Raw genomic sequence first — 21,404 nt, 5'->3', positions numbered from 1 at the left:
GGAATTTTAAATTTACAATTTTTTTAATTTTCTCCGTTACTAATAATCGAACAAAAATACTTTTATATACTAAATTATTTGTTTTTTTAAGCTCTTTCAAAAGGTCTAAAGAGAAATTGGGAAATTTTGTGTTTTGAGGGTCAAAAGTGAGAAAAACCAATTTTTACCCCATAAAACCCCCCGTAAAGCCCCGTTCCCATGGTCCGATCGTGCTGGTTCGCGAACTCATTCAAGTTTATCCCGCTTTACACCTTTAAACCAAATTTCATCAAAATCGGACAAAAATTACTCAAGTTATCGCGTTCACGGACGTATATATATATATATATATATATATATATATAAGTCTATATATATATACCCCCGCCGCAGCAAACCTGCCGACTAAGCGAATTTCCATTTGTCTGAATTGATTTTCAGTTAAATATATTTGAATAACATTAGGTTTAACGAGTACCTAGGTTTGCTGCTACAAGGAAACTAATAAAGTGTGTTTTTGAGTAAAATATTGTTAGCTTAGTACAAAATAAATAAATTTGCCAAGTTTGATCAAAATATATCCATAAACAAGCAAACTACATCATTTGACAATATTCTCCATAAGAATAACATGGGAATTTTAAATTTACAATTTTTTTAATTTTCTCCGTTACTAATAATCGAACAAAAATACTTTTATATACTAAATTATTTGTTTTTTTAAGCTCTTTAAAAAGGTCTAAAGATAAATCGGGAAATTTTGTGTTTTGAGGGTCAAAAGTGAGAAAAACCAATTTTTACCCCATAAAACCCCCCGTAAAGCCCCGTTCCCATGGTCCGATCGTGCTGGTTCGCGAACTCATTCAAGTTTATCCCGCTTTACACCTATAAACCAAATTTCATCAAAATCGGACAAAAATTACTCAAGTTATCGCGTTCACGGACGTATATATATATATATAAAAGTCTATATATATATATATATATATATATATATATATATATATATATATATATATATATATATACAGGGTGTCCGGTCATAACTGTTAAATAAAATTGTGCATCAAACTACATGGTAATGGCGACATAATGACGCACATTTGAGGTTTCCAACCTCAACCGTTAGAGAATAACAAATACATTAAGGTTTTCCAAAAATTATTGTAGTTGTTATGAAAAAGGTTATATTACTCTGTTAAAAATGCACTAATTGTTAGTTTTAATGTCATTTTCAGAATCCTCACAAAATTGTAAATAGATATAACACATAATCGTTGGGATACGGAAAAATATTATACTTAAATTTCTTCGTTAAACAATTATTTTTAATACCGACGAAAATTTAAATAACATTTAGCAACTTATTTCTCGGTTACCGAGTTCCGCTGAGTTAAACAAATATTACTAAAAACTTCCTTATTTAAAGGGCTTCACAATGGTGTATAATAGTTTTTACCAAGTTTTTAAATTTCCTAATGTAATTCAATCATTGTTGTGAAAAAACATGGTAGGGCAGAGAAAAGCTATTGGGAAGAATAATACATTTAAGTGCAGGCAACGAATAATTTGTATTTTTCTCTCGCATTCAACGCTTTTTTTATAACTATTAAGCTAAGAAAAGAAACATATAGTAGCAAAATGTGTTTGTGATAAAGTTATGGTTATCGTATATTTTTCATATTTCAGATAAGATTTCAATTAACTCGCGGAAGTTCGGTTGTGGCTATACCAAAACTACCCGACATGGATTGGACGTGGTCAACGTGGAGGAAGTGTGACATGGCCTTTCTCGATCTCCAGACTTGAGCCCGTTAGATTTTTTTGTTTGGGGTTGCATGAAAAGTCTAGTTTACTCGACTGTTGTAAACTCTGTTGGGTTACGGGAGAGAATCTTTGAGGCTGCTGGGAAAGTAAGGTAAAAATTGACGTATGAGGTCACAGTTGGCGCGATTCACAAGCGAGCTAGGGCCTACTTGCGGGAAAACGGAATGCACTTTACACCCAAACTGTGATTCCACCTTAATAAAAGTTGGGCTTCGGACGAATTATGTCATTGATCTGATTTGTATTGTGTGTTTTTACTAATATATTGTGTTTTTTTAATAACAAATTTTCCAAAGTCTAAAGAAAATTCTTTAGTTTGATGAAAGTGTAGTCTGGTCAATCATAAATTACACAAACCCTCATCATCAGTGGTCAGCTCATAAAATAGTAAGTAAAATTCATATTTTTTTACAATATCTGTTTTAGTTTAACCGTGATTTTTCACAATAGTGCGTAAAATTTATCATAGATTTGACAGTAGATAATAGTAGTTATACATCATTGTAAAGCCCTTTAAATAAGGAGGTTTTTAGTAATATTTGTTTAACTCAGCGGAACTCGGTAACCGAGAAATAAGTTGCTGAATGTTATTTAAATTTTCGTCGGTATTAAAAATAATTGTTTAACGAAGAAATTTAAGTATAATATTTTTCCGTATCCCAACGATTATGTAATATATCTATTTAAAATTTTGTGAGAATTCTGAAAATGACATTTAAACTAACAATTAGTGCATTTTTAACAGAGTAATATAACCTTTTTCATAACAACTACAATAATTTTTGGAAAACCTTAATTTATTTGTTATTCTCTAACGGTTGAGGTTGGGAACCTCAAATGTGCGTCATTGTGTCGCCATTACCATGTAGTTTGATGCAAAATTTTATTTAACACTTATGACCGGACACCCTGTATATATATATATACATATGTAAAAATTTGAACGAATGGTGTTTTTGGCCTCTGGGGACATCAAAATGAAAAAGTAAATCGGTCCCGGGTCTAGGTCTTACCGTGCCACCTACGGTAATAGCTACTTCCCTATAGGGAAATTCGCTAAAAAGCACTTTTTTACCCTCCCTGTTGCAGCAAACTTAAGTACTCGTTAAACTAATTCTATTTAAATAGGAAATAAACGTGATATTTTTATGGAGGCATTTAGTGTAAATCTAATCAGGTTAATGGAAATTCGCTTAGTCTGCAGGTTTGCTGCGGCGGGAGTATTTTATTCAAACGATTGTAAATAGTTTTCAAATATTAATTCTCGTAACCTGCATAAATTTCATGTCACATGGTTCTGTAATTTTATCCAGAAGTAGAGTTATGTAAATAAAAGAAGAACCAGTGGAGACATTATTGGAAGATTATTATTAAACTCAATTTATTAAGGAATTAAAAATTATAAAACGGTAACAACAAGAAACTCCAAGTAAATCATAACAACTGGTTAAACCAATTAATCAACTAGCTGCACACTGGACCTGAGGCATTTCTGACTCACTTTCTTGTCCTCTGGGTGCTCGTCTTCTAGATTCGGAGGCCATGTCCATATCACTCAGAAGACACTCTTCAGCATTTTCAGGGACGTCTTGCTGAGGCCTTGGTGGTAAACACTGCTCCAGTTGTGCCATCACAGTAGGTGGAAGCACGGATGGAAAATTTACAATAAACTGAACAATAAGTTTACCTTTCTCGGACGAATTAAGATATTGAGGAATCCCCTCCCCTATAACGCACTTGATATCCCCATGTTTTACTATTTCCCCTGGAATGACAGTGATCAGAAGATTCCTGTCATCTAGAGTTCTGATCACCTTTTTGAACCCACATAAGGATTCTACCAACTCAATTTCCATTCGAAAGATCAAGTCACTTCCCGATCTTTTAAACCTGGGGTGCCTCTTTTCATCCAGTACTATAACAATATCACCAGGTTTATACCCAGGTTCTTGGTCTCCTTCTTCTGCAAACGTGATTTTCTGACCGTCGACCATTCCAGGAAGGACGTGGACTTCGAGAACTTTTCAATCTCTTACTGTCTTCTTCCCGTTGCACGTCTTGCAGTGGTCTTTGATGGGGATCTTCTCTCCTTGGCCCTTACAGTCGCTGCACATTCGCTGTATTTGCTGCATCATGCCAGGTCCCAGCTGGTGTACCTGGATTTCCATTCCGGAGCCACCGCAAGTTCCGCACTTCTCAATGGCACCTTTCTTTCCTCCACGACCTTCACACTTTTCACAAACAACATTCTTCTCGATTGCCAGTTTCCTCGTGGAACCCTTGTACAGATCCTCTAAGGATATTGAGAGCTGATGTACAACGTCTTGACATTTCCGTTCGCCCGGCCCTCTTCTGCCACCTCCAAAGAAGATGTTAAATATATCCATCGGGTTGGAGGAAAATCCTCCACCTCCACTTCCTGCCTTCAATGCTTCCTCGCCACCCCTGTCGTAGATGGCTCTCTTCTCTGGGGTTGACAGTACTTCATAAGCCTGCGAAATTTGCTTGAACCGCTCACCTTCACTTGGGTTTTTGTCCGGATGGTACTTGAGAGCTAGTTTTCTGTATGCTTTCTTTAACTCATCTAAAGTACAGTCGGGTTTGACGCCAAGGATGTCATAATATCCTGTTTCTTTTACCATTTTATTTATCCAACTAGTCAATGTTGTAACGCAAAACAAGATAAACGAAAAAAAATCTGTTTAAAAAATCCAAGTTATTATGTCTCAAACCGTCTAAAACTCAGTAATCGTTTTTAAAGTAGCTGCAAATAAAAATGACAATGACAGTAATGGTTGTTTATTGTTTGGGTATTTTGTAAAATCAGCTGTCTAGGTTTTACAGCAAGTTAGAATCCAATGTGTACACTGACTACTACATTTATGCATTGGTTATAAGTAATTACCAAACTATGTAGATTTATGCTAAATCGTCAAGTTTATTTATAGTAAAGGATATTTAACATGCAAATAAAGATTAAAGAGATGAGGTTTTTAATAAAAAAACATTACAAGTTTTTTGATATATTGTACTTAGATTTTGCAATACCTTATATACTATACAATCTTACAAATGCTCCTAGTTAATCATTAGAGTATGCACTGATTTATTCATTAATCAATTATGCTTAGCAAGACAAAAAATTGCCAGAACGTAAGGCCGAACCTTTACCAATAATGGTTACAACTCAAAAACCAGACTTATTCAACAGGTTTTCATCTTGGTCAACCCTCCAACGAGTCATCGCTTACATTCTACGCTTCAAAAATAACTTAACAAACCAGGTTAAAGAATCAGGATTTTTAAAGCTTGAAGAAATTGATAAAGCAACAATCACTATCTGTAAAATGATTCAACAAACAGTTTTTTCTGAAGATATTTCTAGATTGAAAGCTGGAAAACCTTGTTCCTCCCGTCTTGCGTCTCTATCCCCTATCTTAGGCGAAAATGGATTGATTCGTGTTGGAGGCCACCTTAAGCACTCTTAAATATCCTACGCTGCAAAGCACCCTATTGTCTCTCCCAAAACTAACCATGTCACCAATCTCATCGTTGATCATTACCATTTGAAACACTTGCTTGCTAGACCTCAGTTTTTACAAGCCGTTATATCTCAGAAGTTTTGGATCCTATCTTCTCGAAGTGTTATTCGAAGAAGAGAAGAGTTCACAAGTGCATCCGATGCTTTAAATGCAATCCTATGACCACCACTCATAAAATGGGAGATCTTCCTCCACAAAGAGTTCTGCCCTCAAGAGTGTTCAACAACTGTGGGACGGACTATTTAGGTCCATTCTCGGTTAAACCTTGCAAATTAAGGAAGTCCTGTCCAATTAAAGTATACGTTTGTATCGTCATTTGTTTTTCTGTCAAGGCTGTACATTTAGAAGTTTTTACGGATCTTAGTTCCGAAGCTTACCTAGCAGCATTGACAAGATTTGTCTCTCGACGAGGGTTATGTAGCAACATCTACTCGGACTGCGGAACAAATTATGTAGGAGCCGCTAATGAAGTTCAAAAGATCGTAAAGAATGTCTTTATTCAGAAAGAAACTCAAGAAGCTATTAGTAAGTTTTCCATGGAAAACAAAATTCAATTTCATTTCTTACCCCCCGCAGCTCCGCACCAAGGTGGCCTTTGGGAGAGAACTGTCCGCAGTGTCAAACACCATCTTCGGAGAGTCATAGGTGAACAGATTCTTACTCTTGAAGTGTTCATCACACTAACAACTCGCATCGAAGCAATTCTAAATTCACGGCCCTTAACCCCACTTTCATCTGACCCCAGCGAAAATAATTGCCTAACTCCAGGTCATTTTCTGATTGGAGGACCTCTTTTATCTCTTCCCGAACCTGACTGGAATGATGTCTCAACAAACAGATTGTCAAGGTGGAAGTTTGTTCAAGCCTTAACCCAAAGTTTTTGGAAAAGATGGCAACAAGAATACCTTTACACGTTGCAACAACGAGGGAAATGGAGAAGTCCTCAACCTAACATCAAAACTGGAGATCTTGTCCTATTGCATGAACAAAACCAACCTCCCCTTTCATGGCGAATGGGACGTGTCATTTCAACTTCCCCAGGGCAAGATGGTCTTGTACGAGTTGTACAATTAAAAACGTCATCAGGAACACTCTCCAGACCTATAACTAAAGTCTCACCCCTACCAATCAATGATGAATAACGAACAGAAGTTAGACTGTTAACCAAAAGTGTATTGTAAATATGTTCATTTCTAAAATACATTTTTTCTCAATACTTGATTATTAGGTGAACCCCTCTTAGTGGTTCACGGGCGGGGGTATGTTCTGTAATATTCAGTATAATTATAACTTTGTTATAATAATGCTTTCTTTCATCTAAAAATAAAGACGGATGGCATTGATTTTTTTACCTGTTTAATGTTTAAAAACAACATGTGATTTTAACAATGAAATAGTAATTTTGTTAGTTGAAAACAAAACATCAAGCATGAAGATCCCTCTCTCTCTTTTGTAATGTTAATCTTTTTTGTAGCTCTGTAAAATTACTCAAAGTTTATTTGTTATATTAAAACTATTTGTCAATTGTTTCTCAGTGTTTGTAATTTGTGTCATGAAGAATCAAACTCCGCTTATTTTATAAATACAGTCCACTCCATCCACTCCACACACGCTACCGAAATTCTACAGCCTATAATATAAAAATAACTCGCCGGTGACTCGAGTTTATGTAGAAATGCATGAACTATCTAGAAGGGATATGATTTTAGTTGATGAGAGCTTTCTCACTACCGGTACCCGAAGACTTACTTCATCAAGATTATTCAATGTTTACTGGACTAAGGCAAGCATAAATTGACAAGTCTCAAAACACTGTTTTATTTGGATGATAAAATACTCTTCAGTCCTTTTAAACATGCAGTTTCATATCTCAGGAAATCGGGTTTTTAATTTCAAAGGCTTATTCTTAGACATAACGCATACATCACATTAATGTCATTGTATTTGTTACTGGCCCTTCTTCTTGTTATGTTTTTCTTATTTATTTGTATGATTACAATTACTTGATAGGTTTTAGTGAATTTCCCATATAGGGAATAAGCTATTACCGTAGTACTCATGGTAAGACCTGGACCCGGGACCGATTTACTTTTTCGTTTTAAGGTTCCTAGAGGCCAAAAACACCATCCGTTCAAATTCATATATACATATGTGTCCGTTAGCGCGATAACTCGAGCAAAAATGATCCGATTTTGATGAAATTTGGTATAAACGTGTAAACCTACATTTATTCGAACGAGTTCGCGAATCAGCATGATCGGACTATGGGAACGGGGTTTTATATGGGGTTTTATGGGGTAGAAATAGGTTTCTCCCATTTTTAACCCTAAAAACACAAAATTTTACAATTTCTTTCCAAACCATTTTGTAGAGCATAAAAAGCAAATAATTTAGTATATTGAAGCGTTGTTGTGCGCCTAATGGTTACGGAGAAAATTCCAAAAAAATGTAAATTTATTCTTATGGACAATAAGTCAACTGTTGTAGTTTGCTTGTTTATGAACATATTTTGATCAAATTTGGAAAATACTTTCATTTTTTATTACTAAACGACTAACATTTTACAAAAAAAAGCACTTTTTTACCCTCCCTGTTGCAGCAAACTTAAGTACTCGTTAAACTAATTCTATTTAAATAGGAAATAAACGTGATATTTTTATGGAGGCATTTAGTGTAAATCTAATCAGGTTAATGGAAATTCGCTTAGTCTGCAGGTTTGCTGCGGCGGGAGTATTTTATTCAAACGATTGTAAATAGTTTTCAAATATTAATTCTCGTAACCTGCATAAATTTCATGTCACATGGTTCGGTAATTTTATCCAGAAGTAGAGTTATGTAAATAAAAGAAGAACCAGTGGAGACATTATTGGAAGATTATTATTAAACTCAATTTATTAAGGAACTAAAAATTATAAAACGGTAACAACAAGAAACTCCAAGTAAATCATAACAACTGGTCAAACCAATCAATCAACTAGCTGCACACTGGACCTGAGGCATTTCTGACTCACTTGCTTGTCCTTTGGGTGCTCGTCTTCTAGATTCGGAGGCCATGTCCATATCACTCAGAAGACACTCTTCAGCATTTTCAGGGACGTCTTGCTGAGGCCTTGGCGGTAAACACTGCTCCAGTTGCGCCATCACAGTAGGTGGAAGCACGGATGGAAAATTTACAATAAACTGAACAATAAGTTTACCTTTCTCGGACGAATTAAGATATTGAGGCATCCCCTACCCTATAACGCACTTGATATCCCCATGTTTTACTATTTCCCCTGGAATGACAGTGATCAGAAGATTCCTGTCATCTAGAGTTCTGATCACCTTTTTGAACCCACATAAGGATTCTACCAACTCAATTTCCATTCGAAAGATCAAGTCACTTCCCGATCTTTTAAACCTGGGGTGCCTCTTTTCATCCAGTACTATAACAATATCACCAGGTTTATACCCAGGTTCTTGGTCTCCTTCTGCAAACGTGATTTTCTGACCGTCGACCATTCCAGGAAGGACGTGGACTTCGAGGACTTTTCAATCTCTTACTGTCTTCTTCCCGTTGCACGTCTTGCAGCGGTCTTTGATGGGGATCTTCTCTCCTTGGCCCTTACAGTCGCTGCACATTCGCTGTATTTGCTGCATCATGCCAGGTCCCAGCTGGTGTACCTGGATTTCCATTCCGGAGCCACCGCAAGTTCCGCACTTCTCAATGGCACCTTTCTTTCCTCCACGACCTTCACACTTTTCACAAACAACATTCTTCTCGATTGCCAGTTTCCTCGTGGAACCCTTGTACAGATCCTCTAAGGATATTGAGAGCTGATGTACAACGTCTTGACATTTCCGTTCGCCCGGCCCTCTTCTGCCACCTCCAAAGAAGATGTTAAATATATCTATCGGGTTGGAGGAAAATCCTCCACCTCCACTTCCTGCCTTCAATGCTTCCTCGCCACCCCTGTCGTAGATGGCTCTCTTCTCTGGGGTTGACAGTACTTCATAAGCCTACGAAATTTGCTTGAACCGCTCACCTTCACTTGGGTTTTTGTACGGATGGTACTTGAGAGCTAGTTTTCTGTATGCTTTCTTTAACTCATCTAAAGTACAGTCGGGTTTGACGCCAAGGATGTCATAATATCCTGTTTCTTTGACCATTATATGAATCCAACTAGTCAATGTTGTAACGCAAAACAAAATAAACGAAAAAAAACTATTTAAAAATTCCAAATTATTCTGTTTCAAACTGTCTAAAACTTCTAACAGTAATCGTTTGTAAATTAGCTGAAAATAAAAATGCCAATGATAGTATTGATTGTTTATTGTTTGGGTAGTTTGTAAAATCAGCTGTCTAGGTTTTAGAGCAATTTAGAATCTAATGTGTATTGTATACTGTCTACTAATTTTATGCATTGGTTATAAGTAATTACCAAACTATGTGGATTTATGCTAAAAGGTCAAATTATTTATAGTAAAGGATATTTAACATGCAAATAAAGATTGTAGAGATGAGGTTTTTAATAATAAAACATTTCTAGTTTCTTAATATATTGTACTTAGATTTTGTAATACCTTACATACTATACAATCTTACAAATGCTCCTAGTTAATCATTAGAGTATGCACTGATTTATTCATTAATCAATTATGCGTTGCATTAGTAGGTTACCGTTAGATATTGGAAATACCATGAATTAAATCAATACCGCCCAGAATAGATACGAAAAACTACCGAAGAATGGCAAAGTTATTGTAGTATTACTAATAGATATTCCAAGACGGTTAGCTATTTAGTCACCTATGCGCTACGTATGCGTTGTTATCAATAAATTTAAACAAAGAAAGTTTAAAAAGTTTGATTGTGAGGCAGCGTTCTTATCACAGTAACGATACTTCTTTTATCAGTTACAGGTATAGGCTACTGCAACAGCCACCTAGGCTGTACGGTTAATGGAAGAATAATTAGCTTCACAAAAGTGATCTGTTGTTTTGTACTTAGCTTGGATTTAAGTATGAAGGTGAGTTAAATATTTGTGCTTTAGTTAGCCCTTGATGTATGGATTCATAAATATTGATCTAAAAATTACTCAGTGTGGAAAATTAAGCTAAAAAGGTTATTATGAAATGTAATAGGAAGTATAAAAAGGATATAGTTTATCAGGGTTTTAAGGGTATAATTTGTGACGTTAATGACAATGATACTTCTGTTGGGGTGAAATAGTTTGAATTGATTGACTGAATTCTATAAAATAAGAAAAGTTAAAATCATCTAAGAAAGCTGTCTTCTAATAAATGGTATACAGAGAAAGAAATACACTTTATTCTCTACTCTTTAGTTATACAATTATTGAAACATACCAGAAAATTAAGATATGTTGTAGCCACGTTTCAATATTCTCAAAATTGGATTATCTTAAAATGTTTACCACTTTATACGTGACAAATCTCTTTTGATTCAAATTCCAAGTAAATCAGAATTTAAAATACATAAAGCTTGTATGTACGTTATGCTATTTTTTTTTTTTATGGGGAGGAGGTAAAAATGCCTTTACGCACACTGAGGTGCTCAATGGCCACTCAGTAGTGTCGGGCTAGGCCTTTTTAACTACGCCCCTAGGGCTTTCCTTCTGGTTTCTTTAGAAAACTAAGGCCGATCGAGATCGACCTTCTTATCCCGAAGTATGGCCTCGACGAACTGCTTTACACGACTCCAGGTTCCTTCCCCCTGGAGCATAGCTCCAACGATGTTGTCGGGAGTAATATCGACACCGATCTCGGAGATCCAGGAGGCTCGGCGGACATGCCACTTGTCGCAGAATAAGAAGGTATGCTTAGTCGTGTCTGCAATGCCGGGACAGTACATACAGTCTGGGCTGGCAGCCTTCCCCATTCTGTGCAAAAAGGCCTGAAAGTACCCGTGACCCAAAAAATTGAGTCACGAAGTACCCAACCTCACCATGCCCTCGTTCCACCCATGGGCGGATGCTAGGAATGAGCCTGGCGGTCCAACTTCCCCGAGACTCGGCCTCCCATTCGCGCTGCCAGCGGTCGAAACTGCGGTTGCGTTCTTCTCTGGCAGCAGTCTCTCTATCGCATATAATTGGTAGTATCGCACATTGAAGTATCAGGTCTCCTGCGGTAGATCGCCTGTCGCTCCCTCGCGAGATGAAAGACGGGGATGACACTGGCAATTACCACGACTGCAGGCTCGGAAACCGTGCGGTAAGCGGAAGCAACTCGCAAGGCACCTCGACGCTGAAAGCGGGAGAGCCTGTACGTTGTATCGGGTTTTCTTAAGAACGTAGGTAAATGAAACACTCACATATGGTGGTATAAAGTAAAATGATCTATGTTCTCCCTTGATATTTTTTTCTTTTAAGATTTACAATCATATTTAAGCTTACAGTTTAAGTTGGCTTTTGGTTTGATGGTTAAAAGGTACAACAAAAATCTGTAATTTAAATCAGCAAACTCTGTTTGTTGTTCAAGGCAACTACTTAAATTTTTATTCAAAAGTGTTCAACATTTTGAACATTGGAATGGAATGAAAAAATCTATCTATACTCAAAATCGAAATCTAATACTCAATAACTTTTGTTTTCAGACCCCAAACATTTAATTACGTTTATTGGAACAAGATATTTTACGTCAGTTTAATGGCTGTAAAAATGGTTAAAATTGGAATAGAGAAAACCAAGACGAGTGAAAATGAAAATAAAGCAGCTGTTCTTCCACAGTGCGTGGCAGTGATCATAGGTAAGTAGGTGAACGCTTATAAGACACCTTGAAGGTTAATTGGTTTAGATGTAGGCCTACGCCAGTAGATAATATGGATGATAAAATATAGATATATAGACTATATAATTTTACTCGTCTATATATATATTTAGATATATAGACTAGTAAAAACAACTTAAATTTATCCTGTACTCCATGACGTATATATGATTTACAAACTGGAATTGATTAGTTCTACCAGGTTCTACTGAATTTATTTAGAGAAAATATAAACGAATTTAACAAAAGGATTGCAGCTATTGTTTGAAGAGAAATGCAAATGAACAATTAACACATTTTGATTCTGTAGTTTTATATATTTTCTTGTGGAATTACTGGCTAGAGATAGTCCATATATACGGTTGGTAGATGTTGAATGCAACGGTTAACAATATCAGGTGGAAAGAAAACTGTGAAAATACCGTTTGATAGATATATTTCCAAAAGCGTACCCAGGGTGCGTGGTTTGGCTGAGTTGGGCGAGCGGTAAATGAATTGGATATTTTTTTGCCAAAGAAGTCGTGACAGCTAGAAACAACGGAAAACCTTATCTAACATGAAAAACTCCTTCCTAAAAAAAAACATCCGATAATTTGATGTATTCTTGCAGCCAACCTTGGAGCCTTCATGATAGGCACGTGTCGGGGATGGTCCTCTACCTCGGAGTTCGCCCTGACCCAGAGGGAGGAGTGTGGGTTCCCGGTCAGTATCAGACAGTTCTCCTGGGTCGGCTCTCTCATGCCCGTGGGCTGCATCGTCGGGGCCTCGCCCCTCACCGGATGGCTCGTCACCCACCTTGGGCGCAGAACTACCATGACTATAGTTGCAGTCCCGTCAGCCGTAGGATATGCGATGATGGCGTATGCACAAAATGTAGGCCACGTGGTTAATATATACTCTAGGTTTCTTGGTTTACTTTGTAATGTGAAATGGTTATCAAAGACGGTTACGCATAATCAATTCCAAGGGTTTTCAAAAGGATAATTGTATTCCCCAGAGAAAAAAATTTAGTAGTCATTAGTAAGATGCTGACGTTTTAGTGTTTTTGAAAATATACTTCTTCAGAGTAGAAAGGAGTAGAAAGTATTACTATATGAGCTAGTATTATTAAACATTACTAGTGATTTATTACTGTTTCTAAGATAGTCTATTTTGTACCTGCAGTGTATTTTGGGCCGAACATTGGCACACCATGTAACTAATGCAATAGGATTTTCCCCTAAAAACCACGTCAGTGTTTTTAAAAGGTCCTGCTTATAAGGAACTAGCAGAGTACCCGTCCTTCGTACGGGGTTGGCATATAAGTATCAAATGCTTATAGCAGTTATGAGTGAGGACATGGTTTAAGAAATTTCGGTTCTTTTTGAAGTTCGTTCGCTACGCTCACTCACCTTTAGGTTGGAGCTCGTTCGCTGCGCTCACTTTCCTTCAGGTTAGCTCGTTCGCTACGCTCACTTGCCTTCAGGTTAGCTCGTTCGCTACGCTCACTCGCCTCCAGGTTGAAGTTCGTTCGCTACGCTCACTCACCTTTTGGTTGCAAATTAGATGTTGTCATAAATGTAAAAGAAATAATAGTGCTAGTGCTGCACCCTGTTGGTAATCCTTGTAACTTTAATGCTATTGAACATCATAGAACAGAACCAACTTGTTTAATTGAAACAGCTGTCAAGATTCATTAATTCCATTTCTCATAAGGTTAACATGGGAAACTCCAGAGCCACTGGGGCGGAGCCCGAAAGGATTTTTGAAATAAGAATATGCCTATATGTTAATCGGGAATGTGAGCTATCATCATGCCAAATTTCAGCCCAATCCGACCAGTATTTTTCGAGTTTGAGCCACTGGGGCGGAGCCCGAAAGGATTTTTGAAATAAGAATATGCCTATGTGTTAATCGGGAATGTGAGCTATCATCATGCCAAATTTCAGCCCAATCCGACAAGTATTTTTCGAGTTTACTTTTCCCATACACACAGACACCACCTCTTTTTTATAATAGTATAGATAGATTAACAACTGGGGTTTGCAAGTTACTAGCCGTAAAATGTCGTTCCACCCATTACTAACTCTTCTATCATTATTTTAATGGTCATGATTAGATAAAATATTGTAAGGTATTTAATTTATTTTGAAAGAATCCGAGTGGTACTAAAAATACCTTAAGATAACTTGTGTAAAATAAGTAGTACCGGTAACATAGATTTAACTATTACGTTAAGAAAATGGGCCTGTTTTGAAACTAACATATTTTTTTATAATTCGTTGTTTCTCCAACCAAAATTTATCATTTTGGTCCTTCAGAGACGAACATGTAACCAATATTTACTTAAAGGTAGAATTTTTTATAAATATTATTCCCATTAAACGTTTGGTAAGTCATTACTTCATAATCTGACTACTAAAACTAGTAATTTTTAAATATGAGTGAAAAGTGCCAAGTAAATCCCTTTTCATATGATTTTTCAGGTGCCGATGTTATGCATTGGACGTCTACTCACAGGAATTGGCGCTGGTGGCTACGGGGTGACCATCCCCCTATACGTGGCTGAACTTGCCTCGACCAATATAAGAGGTCGTCTCGGGGTGGTCTTTCAAACCATCATCACTTTCGGCATACTGTTTACATACGTCGTCGGGAGTTTGGTAAGTGTTTAAAAAATGTTGCTGTGGTGTTAAGTAGCACTTCATAACGAGTAATAATGATTGACCATAAACTTGACAACAAAATCTGAAAAGGTTGGAAAGGGAGATACTAATCCCAAAGCACACACTGAGAAAATTTGTTTTACTGGTAAAGTGCGCTGCTTACAGAGAAAAAGAAAAAAAAACTTGAACCCTCGTGTGAAATCATTACTTCCGACTAGGCCTATACCATCGTGGTATTATCTCTTAGCTTTAAAATGTCATTATAGTGATTCGAGCCCGGCGCCCGAAGCCCTAAGCCCCTCTCTCTACTATTATAGCAGCTCAAATAAAACTGTATTGTTGTAATATAATGAGTGAATGAACGGAGTGATTTCTCATAATGTTCATAAATAAAAGAAACCACTTGTATCTTTAAAGATTTTTTAAAAGAAAGTCTTCACAAAAGATTAGTTTTTTGTGTACCTACATAAGCAGTTTCGCTAAGTTTCAAATTACTACACAATATATATATATATATATTAGCATGTTTTAACATTTTATAAGCTGTAAATCTGTATTTTAGGTTACATCTTTCTGGCTTTCGTTTCTCTGTACACTGATTCCCATCGTTCACGGACTTATGGTGTTTTTTATTCCCGAATCTCCTATTTACTATCTTCAGAAGAACAAAGATGAAGAAGCCAAAGCTGCACTGCAATGGTTCAGAGGAAGTGAATACAACATTGACGAGGAGTTTTCGAGGAAGAAAAAAGATATTGAAGAAGTAAATAATTTAGGTGATAATGCATAAACACCGTCTTTGTCATTACATGTACTCTTTATTTGTAAATATCGAGATGTATTCAAGTAGGTAAAGTTCAAAATTTTAGACTTATTACACAATAATATTAAAATAAGTACCTTTTTTTCTATTTAGGATCTTTTGATTCGTATAATCAACCGTAAAAAGAACAAATAAGAGAAATTAAGTTCAATTGATCAACCGTAAAAAATAGGCTACTTTGAAAAGTGGCAATTTTTTTACCTAATCAATGTTTTAACCATTTGAATCTCAAAGGAAAAATTGGAAGCTCAAAGTAAGCTCGTTCAGCTATGATATCTTTGAGTAAAAAAGCTAGATGGTATATGCATGGGACATTTATTCCTCTAACCAAATTCAATGGAGGGTATTTTTTGGAGTTCCGTGTCGGTGTTTTTTGGTATAACCAGTACAAATACTAATTTTGTTCCTTTGACATTTGATGTTGCTGTAAAGCTATATGTATAATCTATATCAATTTCCCAAAATAAAATACAAGTGCATTAAGATTTTATACATCAACTATAATTTTCCTAGAAAAAATGGAATGACATGATACACAAGATTGGAGCTTATATAAAAGCAAACATATTTTTCAGGCAAAAGCTCTCAAGCTGACTATTTATGAAGCATTTTCTTCAAAGAGTGCCAAAAAGGGTTTACTCATATGCATGGGAGTGATGTTTTTTCGCCAGTTCAGTGGAGCTAGTGGGATAATATTCTACAACAATGTTATATTTCAGGTTAGTAAAAGTAAACCATAGTCCTAGTAAGTAAAACGAATAGATTGGCTACATGTAGGGTTACTATTAAACTTATTAGCTTTTGAAATCTAATAACTCCTAACAAGCCATATTATTTCACTCTATTTGTCTATCCTTTTAATAAAAGTAACGTATAAACTTGTTACAAATAAAAATTGCAACTTGCATTTGTATTGTAAATACAGTGTCTACGAAAATATCGTATTTTGGTTCTGGTTGCTATCGTGTGATAAATACGGTGTTCCGTGAACAAATTGTTTCAGTAAGATTCCCTGTACTGTTAAGATCTGTACCAGCAAATACACTCAGTTCGTAATATTGATTACAACATATTCTTATACATTACACCTTATACATCTCATACATACATCTTCTTAAAAGTAATTATTCAATAACTGTTAAAAGTTTTTACCCTAACATTTTAAACATTGTTTAAATATAAGCAAACCTTGAAATAATCTTAAATCATGCCCTTAAATTTTGTTGTCCCCTTCTTACACCGACAATTTATTTCTAGGAAGCTGGTTCTTCCCTGAGCCCCAACCTCCAGACCATCCTGATGGGAGTGACTGACCTCACCACTACTTGTTTGTCTTCAACAGTCGTCGACAGACTCGGAAGACGTCCTCTCCTTCTCTTCTCAGACTTTGCCATGTCCATCTGTACATTCTTCATAGGCGCCTTCTTCTTTATGAAAGACAGAGATTACGACGTTTCTTACATAACCTGGGTCCCGGTCACCTTCTTGTGCACATTTTGTCTTGCATACTCCTCAGGATTTGGACCCCTGCCTTGGGTGCTTCTAGGAGAAATCTTTCCGAGAAGAATTGCAGGATATGCTGCATCGATCGTTTGCATGTTCAACTTCTTCTGGGTGTTCATAGTCACCAGGTATTTTGAAGACATCAGTTATGCCATCGGTAGAGAGTGGGTGTTCTTCTTCTTTAGTGCTTGTTCTGCGGTTGGAGTTGTGTTTGTGTACTGTGTTGTACCAGAGACAAAGAAGAAAACAGTGGAAGACATTCTGAAAGAGCTAGAAATGTAATTTTGATGTAGGTATTATGAGTGGAAACCAAGCCAACACATACCTTTAGTTTTGAGAGTGATTACAAGTTTATAGTTTGACAATTTGTCGAAAGATTCCCTCTTTACTTTGGAAATTGCTTCACTGTCTTACAAATAGAGCTGTTAGCCAATGAGTAAAGAAAAAAAACTGTTTTAGGAGTTTAAGTACGATAGGAAAATCACAAGTCCTGAGTGTCTTACCAGTGAACTATTTTAAACTAACTTTAAAACCTATTACTTCCTTGAGAGACCAAAACTGGTGTTACTTTTTTAAGAGGGATCTGTTTTAGTTTGTTAAGTTTTGATGTACTGAGAAGTTCAGATAGTTTCTTTACGTTTGTTTAAAACTTCACAAATAAAGTTTTTAAGAAAAGGATTTTGAACTAAATTTTTACGCCTCTTTCTAACAGCACTTTATAATAAGAATGATTTTGAGTGCCTGAAATGTGTTATACTTGTTATCTTAGTGTTACTTTCTTCGTGTATACTACACTGTATAAAACAATCTGTAACTTTGAGATTCAGGTAAAATTTACTCATTAACTTTACCAAATCAAATGTATGTTTATATCTGTACTAGCTGTAACCCGCGGGCTTTGCCCCGTTTAACTTCTTAATTTTCAAGATTATCTCGTTCGCATGGCTCAATCACGTCCTGGTTGAAGTTCGTTCGCAAAGCTCACTCACCTTTAGGTTGGAGCTCGTTCGCTGCGCTCACCTTCCTTCAGGTTAGCTCGTTCGCTACGCTCACTCGCCTCCAGGTTGAAGTTCGTTCGCTACGCTCACTCACCTTTTGGTTACAAATTAGCTGTTGTCATAAATGTAAAAGAAATAATAGTGCTGCACCCTGTTGTAATCCTTGTAACTTTAATGCTATTGAAAATCATAGAACAGAACCAACTTGTTTAATTGAAACAGCTGTTAAGATTCAATAATTCTATTTCTCATAAGGTTAACATGTGAAACTCCAGAGCCACTGGGGCGGAGCCCGAAAGGATTTTTGAAATAAGAATATGCCTATATGTTAATCGGGAATGTGAGCTATCATCATGCCAAATTTCAGCCCGATCCGACCAGTATTTTTCGCGTTTACTTTTCCCATACACACACACATACAGCAACCACCTCTTTTTTATAATAGTACTAGCTGTAACCCGTGGGCTTTGCCCCGTTTAGCTTCTTAATTTTCAAGATAATCTCGTTTGCATGGCTCAATCACGTCCTGGTTGAAGTTCGTTCGCTACGCTCACTCGCCTTTAGGTTGGAGCTCGTTCGCTGCGCTCACTTTCCTTCAGGTTAGCTCGTTCGCTACGCTCACTCGCCTCCAAGTTGAAGTTCGTTCGCTACGCTCACTCACCTTTTGGTTGCAAATTAGATGTTGTCATAAATGTAAAAGAAATAATAGTGCTAGTGCTGCACCCTGTTGGTAATCCTTGTAACTTTAATGCTATTGAACATCATAGAACAGAACCAACTTGTTTAATTGAAACAGCTGTTAAGCAAATTAAGTTCGAATAAATATAGGTTTACACGTTTTTACCAAATTTTGTTCTTATTAGATTATTTTTAATTGAGTCATCGTGCTAACAGGCATCGGGTTTAATTGGGTCATCGGGCAGACATATTTACATATGAATTTGAACGGATTTTGTTTTTGGCTCTGAGGATATCCAAGTGAAGAAGTAATTTAATCCCGGTTCTAGGGCATATCATGAGACCTACAGTAACAGCTTATTCCCTATAATGTCAAATTTGCTAAAACGAAAGATACACAAATTGAAAGATAATTTTGCATTTTGATGAATGGTTTGGCCAAAGTTCGTGGTTAAGTAATTCCGATGGAGCTCTTTTAATGGGCATCGTTCTTAATTGATATCCATTAACGTCCCGTTTTACTGAGACAGGCAGACAGCCCTTCCCTTTCATATTGCCAGTAATTTGATTAACTACCCTGGAATGGGTCCTGCATTAGGAAATTATTTCTTTTCGTTTTCGTTCATTTCTAAACTGAGCATTTTCAGTAATTACTTGCTTGCTTTTTAAAACTCTGAGCAATTATTATTTGGAAATTTGCGCGTCCCTATCTCAATGATTGATAATTGATAATTCTGCCGTTATGTTTGGATTGAATACATGATTTGTTTTTCAATTTAGGGCACGGCACGTCTATTTATTGATGAATGCCCGTCCAGTTTCAATGTTACGTTAAGCTATATATTTTATTCACACGTTAATGCTGTAGCCAGTTTTAAATGAGTGTGGTTCATGTTCATGACATATGTGCTAATGAAAACTATCGTTACATTAGATACCCCCGCCGCAGCAAACCTGCCGACTAAGCGAATTTCCATTTGTCTGAATTGATTTTCAGTTAAATATATTTTAATAACATTAGGTTTAACGAGTACCTAGGTTTGCTGCTACAAGGAAACTAATAAAGTGTGTTTTTGAGTAAAATATTGATAGCTTAGTACAAAATAAATATATTTGCCTAGTTTGATCAAAATCTTCTATATATATAAAAGGCAAAGCCCTCACTGACTGACTGACTGACTGACTCACTCACTCATCACTAATTCTCCCACTTCCCACTTACCTAGGAGGCTGAAATTTGGTACACTGATTCTTTAGGCATTAAATAGGAAAACTAAGTGGTTTTGATTCTGATCGGACTCTCGGGCTCCGCCCCAGTGGCTCTGGACTATCCCATGTTAACCTAATGAGTACTCATATTTAAATGGAATTAATGAATCATAACAGCTGTTTCAATTAAACAAGTTGGTTCTGTTCTATGATGTTCAATAGCATTAAAGTTACAAGGATTACCAAAAGAGTTCAGCACTATTATTTTTTTAAATATTTGACAACAGCTAATTTGAAACCAAAAGGTGAGTGAGCGTAGCGAACGAACTTCAACCCGGAGGCGAGGTAGCGTAGCGAACGAGCTAACCTGAAGGCAAGTGAGCGCAGCGAACGAACTTCAACCAGGACGTGTGAGCGCAGCGAACGAGCTCCAACCCAAAGGTGAGTGAGCGTAGCGAACGAACTTCAACCAGGACGTGATTGAGCCATGCGAACGAGCTCACGTATGAAGTTAAACGGGGCAAAACCCGCGGGTACAGCTAGTATATCCATAAACAAGCAAACTACAACATTTGACAATATTCTCCATAAGAATAACATGGGAATTTTAAATTTACAATTTTTTTTAATTTTCTCCGTTACTAATAATCGAAAAAAAATACTTTTATATACTAAATTATTTGTTTTTTTAAGCTTTTTAAAAAGGTCTAAATAGAAATTGGGAATTTTTGTGTTTCGACGGTCAAAAGGGAGAAAAACCAATTTTTACCCCATAAAACCCCCCGTAAAGCCCCGTTCCCATGGTCCGATCGTGCTGGTTCGCGAACTCATTCAAGTTTATCCCGCTTTACACCTTTAAACCAAATTTCATCAAAATCGGACAAAAATTACTCAAGTTATCGCGTTCACGGACGTATATATATATATATATATATATATATATATATATATATATATATATATATAAATACATATATAAAAATTTGAACGAATAGTGTTTTTAGCCTCTGGGGACATCAAAATGAAAAAGTAAATCGGTCCCGGGTCTAGGTTTTACCGTGCCACCTACGGTAATAGCTACTTCCCTATAGGGAAATTCGCTAAAAAAAGTGATATATAAAGGTTCTTAAGGAAGTCTCCGACCAATTATCACCTTGTTATGTCTTTTGTGACTGGCGGGACTTGGACATTATACTTGACTAGTCACGCCTATCTTATCTAAGATAATTTTCTCGTTGTATAAAACAATATTTTAGCATTGCACACTTTTCGCACGAATAAATAGTTTTCTACTGTTACCACTATTTCAATCAATGAATTAATAATTGCCAAACAAAGGCAATGTCTACGATTAACGGGAAGTTACAAAGCGAGCTAGCCGCAAGAGGTCAAGGCCGAGCCATAAGGCAGTGCTGATAGTGATAACAGTCCC

General features: G+C 36.5%; 1 protein-coding gene and 2 pseudogenes across 1 annotated transcript; 1 reads left to right on the top strand and 2 right to left on the bottom strand.

Annotated features, from left to right (window-relative positions):
• Positions 1-3,231: 3,231 nt before the first annotated feature.
• Positions 3,232-4,448, bottom strand: LOC128987005 (dnaJ homolog subfamily A member 1-like; annotated as a pseudogene).
• Positions 4,449-8,318: 3,870 nt separating this feature from the next.
• Positions 8,319-9,572, bottom strand: LOC128985047 (dnaJ homolog subfamily A member 1-like; annotated as a pseudogene).
• Positions 9,573-10,256: 684 nt separating this feature from the next.
• LOC128987020 (facilitated trehalose transporter Tret1-like) lies at positions 10,257-17,762 on the top strand. The gene is made up of 7 exons (XM_054407673.1): positions 10,257-10,357; positions 11,944-12,095; positions 12,727-12,989; positions 14,582-14,758; positions 15,324-15,524; positions 16,160-16,303; positions 16,842-17,762. Exons 2-7 carry the CDS (start codon positions 11,996-11,998, stop codon positions 17,367-17,369), a joined length of 1,413 nt encoding a protein of 470 aa, XP_054263648.1. The 5' UTR covers positions 10,257-10,357; positions 11,944-11,995; the 3' UTR covers positions 17,370-17,762.
• The last annotated feature ends 3,642 nt before the right edge of the window (positions 17,763-21,404 follow it).

This window comes from Macrosteles quadrilineatus, unplaced genomic scaffold (assembly GCF_028750875.1).
Source record: "Macrosteles quadrilineatus isolate MER2022 unplaced genomic scaffold, UCM_ALF_1.0 Scaffold_2__2_contigs__length_208266976, whole genome shotgun sequence".
Lineage (NCBI taxonomy): Eukaryota > Metazoa > Arthropoda > Insecta > Hemiptera > Cicadellidae > Macrosteles > Macrosteles quadrilineatus.
The sequence above is the reverse complement of the archived record's forward strand: the minus strand, read 5'-3'. Positions and strand labels throughout refer to the sequence as shown.